The sequence below is a fragment of the Excalfactoria chinensis genome, chromosome 4, assembly GCF_039878825.1.
Source record: "Excalfactoria chinensis isolate bCotChi1 chromosome 4, bCotChi1.hap2, whole genome shotgun sequence".
Classification (NCBI taxonomy): Eukaryota; Metazoa; Chordata; class Aves; order Galliformes; family Phasianidae; genus Excalfactoria; species Excalfactoria chinensis.
In genome coordinates, this window is record NC_092828.1 from 13917578 (window position 1) to 13932096 (window position 14519).

General features: G+C 44.1%; 1 protein-coding gene across 1 annotated transcript in view; it reads right to left on the reverse strand.

Annotated features, from left to right (window-relative positions):
* The window catches only part of FBXL5 (F-box and leucine rich repeat protein 5), a 32378-nt gene extending 19964 nt beyond the window's left edge, over positions 1-12414 (reverse strand). The window contains exons 1-2 of the mRNA XM_072335352.1: positions 12235-12414; positions 529-744 (exon numbers count right to left, since the gene is read on the reverse strand). Of these exons, the coding sequence (XP_072191453.1) occupies positions 529-744; positions 12235-12369 (351 nt within the window). The 5' untranslated portion in view covers positions 12370-12414. The remainder of the gene's footprint in view (positions 1-528; positions 745-12234) is intronic.
* Positions 12415-14519: the final 2105 nt, after the last annotated feature.

Consider the following 14519-nt stretch of genomic DNA (forward strand, 5'->3'; position numbering starts at 1 on the left):
CCCAGAGAAACAACACAGCAGAATTAAGCTGAATTCAGCATGGCATGGAGCTGCAACAGGGGAGGCTCAGGCTGGGTGCGAGGAAAAGGTCCCACACCAGAGGGTGGCTGGGTACTGGAATACCCACCCCAGCACACAGCTCCGAGCTACCACAGCTCAGCCAATGTTTGGACAATGCTTTCAGACACAGGGCTTAAATTTTGGGTGGAACCAGAATTGGGACTGAATGATCCTTGTGGGTCCCATCCAGCTCAGGTAATTCTATGATTCCATATTCAAAACTCTCATGCCACATCTCTAGGATATAAGCAATTATGCAGTATGCAGACTTCTCTGGAATCCTACAGAGTTTTCAATGGAAATTTAATAACTGCAGTGAAAGACAAAAGAATCTGGGTTTGTGACTGGAAAGTCTGCACTACTCTGTCACAAATGCTTTGTTACTTTTAATTTATTTGCAGAGAAAATTATGAAAAGTTGAGGCAAATGGACATAATGATGGCACACTGTCCTTGTTGGTCTATTTACCTTTATGTTCTTCAGCCCTTTCTCAAAAAGGCTGAGCATCTCGGAGAGTTTGTTGTCTGAGTGCACGTTGTACACCGTCCGGCTACGCTGCTGAAGTAAACCAATGATGCACTCATTTTCAATCTGCTCGTGCATTTTAAATTCCTTGAATGTGGCATACAGAGATTGCAGAAGAGCCCGAAAATCATTGTTGTTGGAAAAGTTGGTCTTGGACAGCTAGAATAAAGGAAAGCCCAGAAAAAAAAATATATCAGTGAAGATCACACCAAGGTCCATTTAAATCGTTTGGACAGGTATTAGCAACCGTTATTTGTTGCTCCCATCTCTTTCACCAGAAAAGCTGAAAAGTCTGTCTTACAAAGAGAACTAGCAATAACAAGAAGTGAGCGTTCAACTCAAGCAACTCACTTCAAAGACATCAAAAGTTCGGGCAATGAACACTATGGAAGCTTCAAATTTTTAAGCACAATAGATCACAATCAGATTCAAGTATGTGTATGTAGGAATACACAAACTAGTTGTCTATTTAAATAGACAACTTTCCCATAATTTATCTCATTACTGCAACACAACATAGTTTAGGAGTGGGCAGAATACCCACACCTGAAACACTGCAGAAGTCACATTAACATGATTTCTGTGAGTAATTTATAACATCCGTCACTATTTTAACCTCCACACTTAACGCAGCATTTGACTTTTATTTGTTACTAGGAACTGACAGGAACTCAATACGAAACCCTTCTAGACTTTCAAAAACTCACGATGTATGACTTTCATGTATAGGTATTCCTCTTACTGTTCATCCAAACAGAAACCATCCACATCCAATTCTTAATTCCACAAAGTAAGTTACCAAAACAGTTTTACTACAGTGCTGTGCTTTGTGAATGAGGTTTCAGTCATTCCACGTGAATAAACAGAATTTAAGACTAAGTAGAATGATAACTTCTTTTAAGGAAATTTATCACTGAAAGAAGAAGGTAATCACAGCATTAGTTTTAGGAAGCAGTAAAATCAGTCGTACCTAAGAAACATAAACCAATCTTGTGGACTCTGAAATTAACAAGAGTAGAAAGAGATTCCTTGGTAGAAATCAACGCAATCTCCCCAGTTTGTAGCTCCCACATATACTTGAGGGTGCATGGCTGATTGTGGACTACCCATAAGGAAGGCCTGATCTCCAAGTACATTTAAAGTATCATCAGCTGTTAGAAAAGTTTTGCCATGGACCAAGAACCAAGAGATAAAGTCAGCACAAAGATCCAAGTAACACAGTAATCCACTTTTAAATGCCTACAGTCACCACCGATAACATTTCTAGACAGCAGTTTGCTTTGGTGGACACCAAATAAGTATGGAAAAATACCATATTGTGTGTAGCAGTATACAAGGATAAGCAATCTAAGACTAGAAATATTTTCATTTAGTTCAGAAAACAAGTCACTGAAGTATTCAGAAGTTTTGTTTACAATAATTCCAGAAAAAAAAGAAGGGGGAGGTGAGGGGGACTTAGAAGAAATGGAAATGAGAAATGCGTTCATATATAATACATGCATACCTCAACTATGGCCATAAAATCAGCATACCTAAACCAACACCCACCATTCGTGTATTTAAAAAATACACAAAACAAATGCACTTAAATGCACTTATTCATTCTGACACTGCACTGGCACTTCCTGGCAACCAGCAGCAACACAACTGAAACACGCTGGACATCTGCCAAGCACTTACACAACTGGCAGGCAGCAGTGCTGACCGCGCACTACATGAGCCACCGTCATTAAGAAAACACATTTAGTTTGCCTCCGTTCCGATCAGAAATAGGACAATTTTAAGGGATCCTTTTTTTTTTTTTTTTTTTAAAGTGTATTTTGGACTGACAGGTCAGGATCAAATCATTAACTATACACTGTGTTTGGATCTGAAATCTGAAGCTTGAGTTGTGCAAATAAAAATGGGAAAAGGGTCCTCATCCCATTTCTGTTCTCCACTTCAGAGAATGCAACATACAGAGCACAGGCACTAGATGAAACTGCAGGCTACGCCTTCCACACTGACTAACAGAAGTCACAGAATCATCAGATCACAGCCTTAGGGTCAGAAGGGACCTTTACAGGTCTTCTAGTCCAGCTGCCTGCAATGAACAAGTCAATGGTAAGGGAAGTACAGAAGACACACAGGATCCCTCCTCACTCTCAGCCACTTATCATTCAAGGTTCCGTGACGATGCAGCTTGTTTTCTAATCCAGCATTTATCAGTGACTGCCTTCACATTCCTCACTGAATCCGTAAGGTTCCATTATACCTGGAGTCAGTTCCAAGAACCCTTTTCCCAAGAATCCCATTTGCAGCCAAACATCTGGCATTCTGATTGATGTAAAAACCGAAACAAGACTGATAAAATATATAACATAAAGATTAGAGAATACACATGTTTTAACACTGGTAAAAAGAAATCTCAGATCTTGTTCTGATACAAAATGGTATCGTCATCCTCCTGACTCAAACCTTTTCAACACTTCAAATCTTTACCCACCACCATCAGCAAATTTTGAAGAGAATCCATCTGGGCATTCAATTTAAATACTTCTAACACAAACTCACAGTTACAGTAGCCACTGTAACACGAAACACTTGCATGTTAACCTCTGCTACTGCTACTCCCTGTAGATATCCTAGATTAGAAACCCTGAAAAAGATAACAAAGCTTAGTGCTTAGTGTCTGTATTTGAATCAGCAACTGGTAGATTAAAAAGGTCAGATGAAGCTGAGGAAAATGGGCTTTTCAGAGGACAGGTAGCCTAGCAACCAAGTAACTGTCAGATCTGTAATTTCATTAGTGGGACTGATGAAGTCTTATGATGGGCACCAAGACTATTAGCAGAGGGAAGCTGCTCCACTCCAAGGTCCACTCTTCCACATGAGGGCAACAAGTGCAGGAGTCCAGTAGCACAAAAAGGAAACTGCCTGCCCAAACTCAGATGGACAGTCCTAGGGGAACCATGAGATCAAGGAGATGAACTGTGTTGTGTCTGTTAACTGGTTAAAATATGAAGTGTAGCATAAGTGGTTCCCAAGCAGACTTAGAACACGCAGCACTGAACATCACAGCTACAGGTATTAACAACACACAGGAGCTCAGTGTTTGAAGATAACATCTTCCAAAGTCTTACTCAGAGCCAACATCATTTCTGTTTCTGTGTTTGTAATACACACTAACTCAAGAGCAATGTCACAGATTCCAGACAAGAAAATCCCTGGGGGTCTCCCAGGAGCATGCAATTTAAGAATTATATACAGAATTTAATTTAAGAATTACATACAGGAGCTTAAGAACCCAACGAACAGTCCAAGCACCAAACCGAACAACAGGTCAGTCACATCTTAAAGTCTGTCTGATACACTTCAGAGACATGAGAGCAGCCAGCAGCTGTTAAAATTAAATAGGACCTTTTTTAACTCCTAAGGAGAGAGCTATCAAGTCTATCTATCAACTTTGTTTCACTTAAACTGTAGAGAGTCGTCAGTAATTCAAGAGCAGCAATGGTGCCTGCAGTGATGTGAAGTCACGCAACATACCAGATCAATTCCAAGTAATGGTGTGACAGAGACAGACACGCTGACACAAAACAGCTGCTCTCCTCTACAATTACCTGTATGTAACATGTCAACAACACAATACCTGAAACGAAGAGCTTCACAACAATCAGAAATATAGACCTTCCCGCAATGCTGAAAGAGATGCACATCAAGGTTACGATGATGAAGACTCAAAAACCTTCTGCCATCAATTCAGTATCAGGTAGTACTAAATATCCTTTGCAGAAAGGGACAGCAATGCTGAATTAAGAAGGACATCACTTGAAGGACGTCAGTTTTTAAACCTCAAATTGCTTATTTAAAGATGAACTACACTTGGAAAAGATCTCTGCACATCTCAGGTGGGGCCCAACTCCACTGGCCTACAGAGCCATTGACATAGCCAGAAATGTACAGAGATGCAGCAAACAATTCCTCTTCCTTCCTGTTAGCCATCACTTCAGTTCTGTGCCCCAAGAACAAGATGACAATACTAGCATGCTTAACAGCAAAGAAACCCTACATTCAATGGGTACACTTTCTCCATTGCTTCAGCATTTTCATTGAAAAACACATTATCATCTGAAACAGAGCTATCTCTAGGCATAGCGGATGGACGCTGTGAGTAAATAAATAAGCTGAAGAGCACTTCAACTGCACAGCAGTTAAGTCACCGAACAAAATACAGCATTGAGGTCCTTTCAGAGCCTTGTTCCTTAACAACTCCCAAGCATGCAATCAATGTGCAAGGACAAAGTACCTTGCAGAATAAAACGTACCACCACTCTTAGACCACTGGTTTAAATAGAACAAAAAGAAACACCAGCAGTTTTACAGCAGAAAAGTACAGGGGGGGGGAAAGGCAACGTGGCATCCCCAGTCAGCAGTGTTTCACCCTCATATTTTTAAGCATTATCGCTTTCACTTACAGCACAGCACTAACACTCAAAAGATAGAAACTTGGACACCGCAGAGATTAACTCAATTTTGTACACATGTAAATTGGGGTAACAAAGATCAGACCAGGGTGTGTCTACATCAAAACCAAGAGCATGCAGTTTCACGTTGTACTTAATCCGCTGTAAATTAGGGGGTGGGACAGATGAAGACATACCTAGAAGCAGCAGCCCTGCCATCGCTTCCAGCTGTACATTCCTACCCCTCCCCTGAAATATCCTCTGGCAATTACACAGCTGCAGGACAATCAGTTTACCCATCCAAGGAGTTGCACCTTTTTGGCAGGTTCGTTTTTCCACCTGTTCAGTCTGAGTGACAGTCTGTACCAGCATCCAGCTACACACAAGTTCTGTCCTTAGACCACACTCAGTCAATACAGTCCCAAAGGAAGATCACTGCCCTCTCAGCATCACCTGATCACTGGCTTATTCCTTATGTAGAGGTTCATGACGTGAACTGTAAGATAATTAGATAAACTACTTCACGATCCAGCTTTCCACGTGTATAAAACCTTCAATCAAAGAAGCAATACAGGTTTTATTACCCAAGGTCCATCTCTTGCCTGTAAGTCAACCCAAAGTAACGACAATTACTAAGGCAAAGAGGACAGGATCTGGCCCAGCCCGAGGAACTTTCAGAAGCCCATCTGAGTTGTTCTGTGTAATCCTGCCTGATAGAGCTGATAAAGTCAAGCATGAGAGCATAGAAGAGGTCGAAAAAATGCAGTATTTTCACTTGAATCAGGGTCTTTCACCTCTCTATTGTACTGCATCCACAATCAATTTCATGCAACCAATACCAGCAGAAAGTTCTGGAATCACAAAGGACTGTTCACATAGATGTTGTAACTACACAGAACTGACTGCACCACAGTTTTCAAGGAAGCAGCTGCTACAGTGCCAGACCTCTTCAGGGACACTAGCAGAGAAGCCAGCTTGGGAAGCAGAAAGTCAGCTAAGCTTTCTCTACCACATGGTTTCCACAAGAACTCAACCAGGGATGAGGAGACCCAGAGGTTTGCAGAGAAGAAACCAAAGAAACATTAAAAAGTCCAGTAAAGATATGAAAGAAGGAACTCTTACAAAAGCACGAGAAAGACTTGCAATGATGCTGTTATTTTTGAGGTATGTAACAAGAGCTCTCATACATGTAACATGCTTTAGATTTCCTTCCTACCTTATACTCTCGCACCAGTAGATTCTTAAGTCAGACACTGTTTTTTGTCCTTCTGCCAGAGAGTTATCTAAAGTCCTACGAGCAAATCAAAGGTTTAAGGCTCTCTGCCCCCATCCCCTCCCCGCAACACTCTCTTGCTGCAGTAACTCACAAATGACAAAGACAGCAATAGCACCTTTGTCTCTCCACATTATATTATACTCATTGCAATTCCCAGTGGACAATGGAAAAAATTATTTTGGACTCTAAATGTAAAAAATAAAGAGCAAGAAGTGTCCGAAGAATTACAGCTCATACTCTATTCAGTTATTTCAGAAGTGACTGCACATATCCTTAGGTAACCACATAACCCCTATACATAAACACCAATTCCAGTCTCAAGCTTCTTAGAAGGCATCAGGTGGGCTTTATTTATTTATTTATTGAGGTTTTTGTTTGGTTGGTTTTGCAGTACAAAATAAGAAAATAATAAATAGTTTCTTAAGAAAGAGAAGAGCAAAAGTGGCTTATTACTGCTGTGCACAGCAGGCTGGAAGAAAGGACAAAAGATTATGGCTACATGTGAAGGCTGAGCAGAAAACTTTTTTTTCCTGCTATTTAAAAGCAAAAGTAGGGGCTGAACAACTACTCACAAAAACCTGCTACTGCGTCTGGTGTAAGGAAAAGCTTAGGGATACGTTCTCAAGAAGGCAAAAATGAGAGACAAGGCAGGGAAGCATCCAATAATAAAGCGCAAGAAGGTCCGTGATACTTGCAATTGTCCTGACAAGAGGACTGAAATGGTTACGCAGGCCTGAAATGGCTCAAACAATGTCATCTCCCATTTAGTACATCCGCTGGCACGTCACTTAGAACGTGTTTAACAGCAGTCATTTAAAACACAGTTGTTCCCAGATTCACCTCAAAAATATTCTGCTGTGTGAAAAGTTAGTCCAAAACTGCAACTTCCCAGTAGGCACAGCAGGAGTTACTGAATTATTCAGAATCTAAACTAAGATGGAAAGAGGACTGGTGGAGTCTCTGATGAGGATCTCAGAGGCACAGACAACAAAATGCACACACATCTCTGGACATGGATGTTTAATTCCATCCCATCTAGGAAGAAGGAAGGCATTTCTTCCCACGTTCTGTTTGGAAAAATGCCAAAACAGTTGATCATTTGCATCTTATTAACACTGAACATCTCATTAGCTGTTTACTCATTCTAAATCTAGGTAGAGTGAAAGCAGGTTCTCGATGCATCAAAATGTTAATTGGCAATAACCAAATACTACGATTTCCTGAATCAACACACTCATATTTGAACAAGCAGTGAAAAATAAATGGCGATGCACTGAAACTCTGAAAAGACATTTCAGAGGAAAATCAAACAAACGTTTTAGTTTTTGGTTTTTTTTTTTATTAGAAACAGACTTGATGGAGCAGTTGTTCTGTTCTGCGGGCATCAAGCAAAAACCACTTCTGACTTGGAAATGGGAAGTTAAACCGCTCACTGTTTTGTTGTTCAGATTTCAGTCCCCTCAGTCATAAAAGCTGTTGTCACAACGTGGTCCACCTAATTCCCCACTCAATGTTTTACAACATCAACTCAGCTTAATTCAGGGGTACTTCTGACTCTTAATACGGTCTACTTGTAATACTCTTGTTGTAACACCATAAATTTAACACAAACCCTGTTTGTTCTCTTCAGCAGAGAAATAGCTGAAGCACAGCACCTCCTTCAGCATTGCTACAGCTCTGAAAGAAATCTGTATTATCAAAAGAAATAATTATCGGGAAACAAAAGGAACTTTTTAGCTAGATGGATTTTGAACAAAAGGATCCTACTGACCCTCACTGCAGGCAGCAGAATAGGGTTTAGAATACAAATAATAAAGACTCAGCCACAAGCACCAGAGGACAAAAAAAAAGAACAGCAAGAGTTTACATATGCTTAGATTAAAATAAATACCATTACATACACCTAAATACCTAAATATAATATTTAACACGAACGGCCCAAATACGACAATGGCAAAATGTAATGTCATATTTACTTCAGTCTTCATGAGGAAGTTAATTAGGACAAAGCGTTTATGGTAATTAGTTTTTAAGGAGTTGGAAGAACAGGCTAGAAAAAGAAGTACTTGGTAAATATTTATACAAGTTCAATCAGGACAAGCCAGCAGAACATGACAAAATTTTCCTGAAAGAACTAGCCAAAGTAATTACTGAACCACTAGAAATAACTGCAGAGATCTTCTGTAGAAAGGTGCGATTACAGAAGTCTGAAGTCAGGCTAACATAAAAAGGACCTCTGATGCATTTGATCCAACGCCCAAGGTTGCACAATACAGCTGACCTATTAACACAGAAGTTTACAACTCCAATGGACAGCCTTATTCCCTCCACTCACACTGCCAAGCCGGGTCTGGGCTCAGCTGACCTCTCTGGGAGCCACCTGTACTCCATCATCCTGACTCCAGTGACCCAGCTGCTCATCAAGGGGCCAGGAGGGCATTTGCAGCACTTCACTCTTCCATAAGCAGCCAGCCATTACAGCCATGCACACACTGAGGTCTCGTGCTAATTTCTGTGAGGCAGACATAAAGTGTTCAGATAAAGTTATCAAAAGCCAACACAGCATTACAGTACCCAGAGTGTAACTATTCATCCTACTCTCTCCTTCCCTACCCCCCCCCTCAAAAAAAAAAAAAGCCTAATTTATCATGTTCATCTCAGGAAGGCCTGAATATAATCTTCTGCTTAAGACAGCATACCCTTCAGCTGCATTAACACCGCAACAGAACCATGAGCTGAAATCCCATAGAGGTGTCTCTCGTGTGGTAGGCGCAGCCAAAACTATATTCACACTGTGCACCCAGAGCAGAGTCTGCTGCTGGAGCAGCCCTGAACTTGAAGCTAATAAAGTAACGTTCAGCCAGCAAGGATTTGTTCAGAAAATATAATCTGATTTCCTTTTGATAAGATAACCAAACTACTTAAGAGGAAGATGATACAAGGCATGTTTTACAGGCCACCATTTCTCTTAAGGCTCTTTGAGATTTTCTTGTTTTACAGCCTTTCAGCAAACTCTAGGAAACCACAGGCCGGGTCACGCACTGGGCAACAGTGATCTCCAATCATACCTACCAATGTTTCCAGCTAAACCAGAATGGGATTTCTAAGACATGGTCGGCTGAAATCTGTGCTGCCTCATGACGGATACGATACTTTCAGTCACAGAGTGGAAAGCAGGAAAGCCAGGAAAGTAACAACCTGCAAGAGGTGCATTCTGGGATACTGAAAACACAATGCAACGACAGACGTGGTCTCTACTGGATGCCAGCACATGGACTTGGATCAGTGCAAACTACTACAGCCCAGAGATAAATTACTCTAATGAGACTAATGAAAGGAAATTCAAGTATGAGCCTTCAGGTAAGGAATACAGTGAAGTACAAAGCAACTATGTGACTGGTAGGGAAAAAAAAGACTGCAGAGTAACATCCAACATAACATCGGCTCAACTCATGGACAGCAGTGATTCATTTTGCACAACCCATTACAGGAAAAAGTAGGCATAATTAGGCAAAGTTTTCACAGCAGCTTAAGCCAACCTCACTGCCGGCTGCTACAGTCCCACCCTCTGCCTCACATCAGCTCCAGGACTCATCTGGCTGTTCAATACCAGCAGAAAAATTACCCCGCTTGAAAAAAGAGAACGTTTTCAGCCAGCATAAAACCACAGTGAGTCACTTCAAGTGCTGATGGGAGCAAGACAGGCACACACTTCCGAGCAGTGCCAGTCAGGTACAGCTTCTGCTGACTCTGGAAGCCATTCAGACACCCCCACAAAAACAAACACACTGAGGTACGGAAAGCGTGACCTACACCATACAGCACAGTGGATCCATTCACTTGGTCCAGAAAACAGGTAACAAAGATGGAGGGTGTGACTACAGTATCTCACTAGAGATGAGAAAACACTGTCTGCTCTATTTGTAGCAAAGATGATGTCAGGCGTTATGAAACCATTTTAACCATACAGACTATCTACACCAGCACTCGGCTCCTTGTGGACATGCAGCCTCACAGGTCTCACCAGGGCACGTGACAAGTCTGAAGGTTTTGTGGGTTTCCTTACAAAACAGAATATTAGTTATTCTTGCTACTTAAGTCCATGGCGCTGCCGAGATACGTCTGAGGATGCAGCGAAGGCATGTAAAGATCTCTGCTAGCAACAATAAAGAGAAGGAGATCGCTTTCCAGACACATCAAACTTCTTACACATCTGATTCACTTTTCCATCACACGCTGAACTCTGGAAAACTAAACCCAACCGTGACTCAGTCTTAAGGCATTATTTAGGTACCTGCACACTCTACCTGTTAGTAACCTTACAGTTAATTGCCTGAAAAGCACAGATGCACCCAACTCACCCTCACTAACATTTAGTGGATTTTTCCACATCAAGATGCTAACTGATAGCAGCTATATTACAGTGCACAAGAACACTACGCAGTATAAAACTCACAAAACTCCAGACCCCCTCAAGGACAATCTGAACTTACGAAGAAAACGGCTTTACAGATTATAGTTAAGATGTAAGCAGAACTAAAGTCTTATCTAATTACAACATCTCGGTCACACAAAGGAAGTCAAACAGCTCACAGATTTTTTCCGGATACAGAGATAGTTCAAACAGTGGGGTCATGGGCCAGGCACAGCTTCAAGTTCCAACACAGGGCTAAAATATGCAAAAATAGATGCTTCCAAAATAAATAAACAGGCGAATCCTCATCCACATTCATGCTTATACTTCTTCGAGAGAATAAGGAAACAAGCAAGCGCACTCCTGTATGAAAAGAACTGGAAAATGAGAGATTACCTCCACTGCAGACTAAGCAGTTCTAATCAGTTTACTAGGACTTATGAGAACTAACCTTCCTGCCCATTTAGTTTCACTTTTAGGAAAACACGGTAAACTTGATTACTGCTTTGTGGACAGAAACAGGAGCAAATGACTACAATACTGGGCGGTCCTGTCAGCAACCTGGTTTGCACCTTGGCATAGAGGGGTGGTGAAGAGTCCCAGGTGTCTGCTTCCTTGTCTAAAAGCTCCTACGGTATGGCAGAATGAACTTTCAGGCAGATACAAAAACAATTTAAAAACAAACACAAAACTCTAGAGCATTTAGAGCAAAAAGGTAAAAGTCCAACTGCTCGCCTCGCTTTCCCCACAGACCCCCCCTGCAGAGCTCAGCCAACACAACAGAAAGCCGTTGGCATTCAGCGAACCGAAGGAGCCCTCCGGTGGGACGTGTGGAAGCCCGGCGCAGCACACGTGGATGGAACGCAGCGGGAGAAGGCGAGGCCTACAAGCCACGGTGCAGCAGCGGGCTGCCTCCACGTAGCCTCACCTTCATTTCCAAACGCTGCCGGGTGCTTGAAACACACACAGCCGCTGCTGGCCTACGATGGAGACGCAGCTCCTGCCGGCGGGACTGCGGGCTCTAAAGTACTGCCCGAAGCTCTCATTACACACAGCGCTGCAAAGTTCGCCTTGCAGGTGACTCACCAGGCTACTGCCAGCCACCCTGATGCAAGCGCAGAAATCACTTTTTAAGCACAGTAAAACCACCAGCACACACAGAGCTCTGCTTCGGCATCCTCAGCCACGCATTGATCAAGCACATCGAAACGAAGCGCAGCGTGCCAGCTGCCGGCGGGTGCGTACACACACACACACACACACACACGTACAGGGACAGGGCCACCTCCCGCCGCCCCCACCCCGGAGCCGGGCTCTACCGAGCCGGCACGGCCCGACCCGCGGCTGGAGGTGGGCGCTGCGGGGCCGCGGGGGAGGGGGCAGCCCGCGGCCGCTCCCCCTCACAGGCGCAGCGGGGCCGGCGCGCTGACAGCTGCGCACTCACTAAACCTGCCCTCAGCCCCGGGGGGAGCGGGCTAAAGGCCGCCGCCGCTCCCCACCCGCCCACTCTCTACCTTGTCGCAGTAGAGCCCCACGAGCTGCTTCATCCGCCAGTGCGGAGCCGAGAAGACGTCCACCTCCTCAGGAAAGGGAGCCATGTTCTCCCCATAGAGCCCGGGCGCTGGCGGCGCTAACGGCGGCGCTAACATCCGCCCCGCGCATGCGCGGAGGGCGCCCCGCCGGGCCTGACGCCACGTGACCGCGGCCGCCCCGCCAGCTCCGGGTGCGGTTGTTGGTGGCTGCGCTGTGCGCATGCGCAGCGGGAGGCGGCGGCCGCTTCGAAGGTGAGGCGTTGCCTCATTCGCCGCTTCGGGCGGCTCGGCTTCGTCGTGGCGCAGCGGGTTCCTCTGTTGCTCGGCTGTGGGGCCGGGCTGGCGCCAGCTCCGCTCGAGGGCAGCTCGGCCCGTCTGCGTCTGTGCTTCCAGCTGGGCCTGCTGCGTACAGAGCGGTTAACCAGAGCTGCGGAAGCGGTTCCGAGCGCTGCTGGGCTCCGCGGGGTATGGCGGCCGGCTCTGGGAGCCTCGCTGCTCGCCTGGCGGGCGTCTCGTGTGCTGGAATCGGCGCTTCTTAAATCTGCTTTGTAATAAAAAAACGGTTGTGCGTTTACACGAAATATCTCTAGCTTCTCACCCCCGGTAGAACGAATCGCTGCTGGGGTTATGATGCGTGAGGAAGGAACAGGGGACTGGCAGATGAGCCAGTGCGTGGGGGGAGGGCGTGTGAGGTGTCCGGGGCTGTGCCGAGAGAGCCGCGCTAACTGCGGATGTGAGCGATGAACCGTCAATGAGCTGCGATCTTCTGGGTGAAAGCAAACCTGCGTTTTAGCCCGGTGCTTGTCACTGTGCTGGCTGTTGGGAATGGAGCGGGAGAACATCGATCGGGAAATCAGTAGGTAACAAAGGGAGAAGAGAGGTGACGTGAGCTGGGTTATCTAGATCACCCAACACGATAATCCCTTCAGCTCTTTATCTGAGGAAATGATCCTTAAGCAATCGCAGTGCTGGGTGTTTCCTTTTCCATTCATCCCTTCCGCTTCAAGAACTTTCGAACATGTTGACCTGTTTGATCATATTTGACGAAGGTGTAGAAATTTTGGAGGATTAACTTTGTGCAAGCCTCCGAGAAAACGGCAGTTACACAAGAGGAGGGAAGGAAGGCAAAACAGAGGGATTACACAACTAGACGCCCAGCACACAGCTGTATTTCTTTGTGGCTAGTACACAGAGATCTGGTTTTGAACCAGGTAGGCACATTTCTTACACAGAGAAGTATTGCAGCATACTAGGGCATAGGGGAGTCTTGGAGGTTACTGTTCTAGGTAGAATTTATGAACCAAAAGTTCAAACCCTCAAGAAAAGGTGTTTGGTGAAGCATGTTGCTTGCTAATATGGGCAGTTCCAAAATCATACTTTAAAGCCTAAAACATGAGATCACACAGAATTAGGGTTCTCCTGCCAGCAGTTCATGCCTCAGTAATAGCAGAGGATTAATGCTCCCACCCATTAATCTTCCATCTGCTGGAAGTTACTGCCACATGTTGCAGAAATAACAAGAGAGAACATGTCCATCCTCGTCTTCCAGGCTTTCGAAACATAAACACGCTGAATTTCATGGTAGTTTGAAGTAACATTTGCTTTGTGGACTAGACTATCTCCAGTGCAGATGTGCTTCACATTTTGATGACTCTGCTTCATGGGCACACTTCTCTAGGAGAGAGGGACAGAGCAAGGGGCAAAGTGGTCCACGGCCACTATGAACTGCTAGAGCTTAGGAGGCAAGGTGGACAGACAGTTCACTGCACTCAAGTGAAATGGTGCATGAGAAAGTGAGATTAAAATGTTATATTTTTCATGGACAAGTTTAAGGGAAGAACTGGTCATCTACAAGTGTTTGCACAGAGAGAATATAGTTCTGAGGGTGGAATTATCATTAATATAATAGAAGAAGACATATGGGGATCCAGTGACTGGAAAGAGAAGGAAAATGAGTTCAGACTAAAGGTATGACTCTTAAGGCTATCTAACCATGGGAACAATGACCCTGAAGGCCTATTAGATCAGACATCACATGAAGTATTTAAATCAAAGCTAAGAACATACAAATTCAAGTGGCTCTGCTTTTAGTATCTCTTATTCCCAAAATAATTGGGCAAAATGTGTCTGATATTAATTTTTTTTTCCTTGGCTTCTATGGGTGGTTGCACTGCCTAATCCTAACCCAAAGCAGTATGCTTGAAATCATGTGATTAGTGTGCTAATGTCCTGTCAATAGGTCACGCTTTAGAGAGATTGTGAAAGGG